General features: G+C 50.8%; 1 protein-coding gene across 1 annotated transcript; it reads left to right on the top strand.

The window, feature by feature from the left end:
• Positions 1–446: 446 nt before the first annotated feature.
• LOC119300006 (stress-response A/B barrel domain-containing protein At5g22580-like) lies at positions 447–1237 on the top strand. The gene is made up of 3 exons (XM_037577098.1): positions 447–562; positions 776–1036; positions 1156–1237. The coding sequence occupies exons 1-3, from the start codon at positions 447–449 to the stop codon at positions 1235–1237; spliced, it is 459 nt and encodes a 152-aa protein (XP_037432995.1).
• Positions 1238–1511: the final 274 nt, after the last annotated feature.

The raw sequence follows: 1511 nt of genomic DNA, 5'->3' as shown, positions 1-1511 counted from the left end.
TCCCCCCGTCGCGTGCAGGTAGACGCGGACCACCTCGCGTGCCATGCTGGCCACACCGCAACAGTGAGGCAATTTTTGGTTCCTCATCAAGCAGCAGCCGTCGCCCCCCTAGAAGTTCAATTCTGATGGCGACGTCCAACTCCGGCGAGTAGCACAGCACGACCACGGCTCCCCGGTATCCTCTTTGTGAACCTGTTTTTACCTGTATAATCGCCACTGTGATGTGCTGGACTTGTTACAATTTTGAGGAGCTTGCGACTGAATCACCTGTATATTTTTTCGTTCTACAACAGTTCAGAAGTCCACACCGACAACAACGAAGCAGAGCTCTCATCCCGTCCATAAAACGGCCAGCGTCGTGGCGTGATGATACGCATCCGCTGCAAAGTGCAAAGCCACCGGAGGAGAAAGCTTGGCGCAGCTTTGCACTTGTGACTTGTTGAGCCATGGAGTTCAAGCACCTGTGCCTGGTAAGGTTCAAGGAGGGCGTGGTGGTGGACGACATCATTGAGGAGCTCACCAAGCTTGCCGGGGAGCTCGACACCGTCAAATTCTTCAGGTGGTATGCATTTGCATTTCATTTGTTTTGTTCCAAAAAAGGGATTCCATCTTTACTGCACGGTACACTTCAAAATGTCCGCTACATCTTTACTGCACCAGTGAACAAAAACTATGTCAGATTTTAATTGAGCAACAACAGATCAGGATTAGGCATCGCCATTCAGAAGTGTTTCTATCTAGAGTTAGGTTGATTGCTCCTTGTGTTGGGTTGTAGGGGAAAAGATGTGTTGAACCAGGAGGTGCTCACGCATGGCTTCACCCACGTCTTCTCCATGAGCTTCGCCAGCGGCGAGGACCTGGTGGCGTGCATGGGCCACGAGAAGCACTCTGCTTTCGCCTGCCACGCTGGCCACACCGACAACTGTGAGGCAGTTTTTGGTTCCTCATCAAGCAGCAGCCGCCGCCCCCTAGAAGTTCAGAATTCTAATGGCGACGTCCAACTTCGGCGAGTAGCACAGCACGACCACGGCTCCCGGTATCCTCTCTGTGAACTTGTTTTTACCTGTATAATCGCCACTGTGATGTGCTGGACTTGTTACAATTTTGAGGAGCTTGCGGCTGAATCGCCTGTATATTTTTTTTGTTCTACAACAGTTCAGAAGTCCATGTTATTCCCCGAGCGAACGTGCACCCTCAAGGCCTCAACTCTGTAGTGCCTGAGAAGCCACATGGGTAAACGGCCTAGGCAGAGATGGAGAAGGGGCGCAAGAAGCTGCACGCCAGGGATGCACCTAACTTCTTTCAGCAGGTCATGTTGGAGCAGCTCCTACTCACGTTCCCTCATTCCGCTCGGCCTGTTCCACACATGGATTGTTCTTGGTGGAATTGGTCAACACGAAGGAGCTAATACTACACGCGTTAGAACTAGTCCCTTCAACTTGTAGTCGCTTGCTTTTGCAAAAAGTATTCATCTTTATTCTATTTACATGAGTAGCTTTCAGTGGTGGTGG

The sequence above is a fragment of the Triticum dicoccoides genome, chromosome 5A (assembly GCF_002162155.2).
Source record: "Triticum dicoccoides isolate Atlit2015 ecotype Zavitan chromosome 5A, WEW_v2.0, whole genome shotgun sequence".
Taxonomy (NCBI): Eukaryota; Viridiplantae; Streptophyta; class Magnoliopsida; order Poales; family Poaceae; genus Triticum; species Triticum dicoccoides.
The sequence above is the reverse complement of the archived record's forward strand: the minus strand, read 5'-3'. Positions and strand labels throughout refer to the sequence as shown.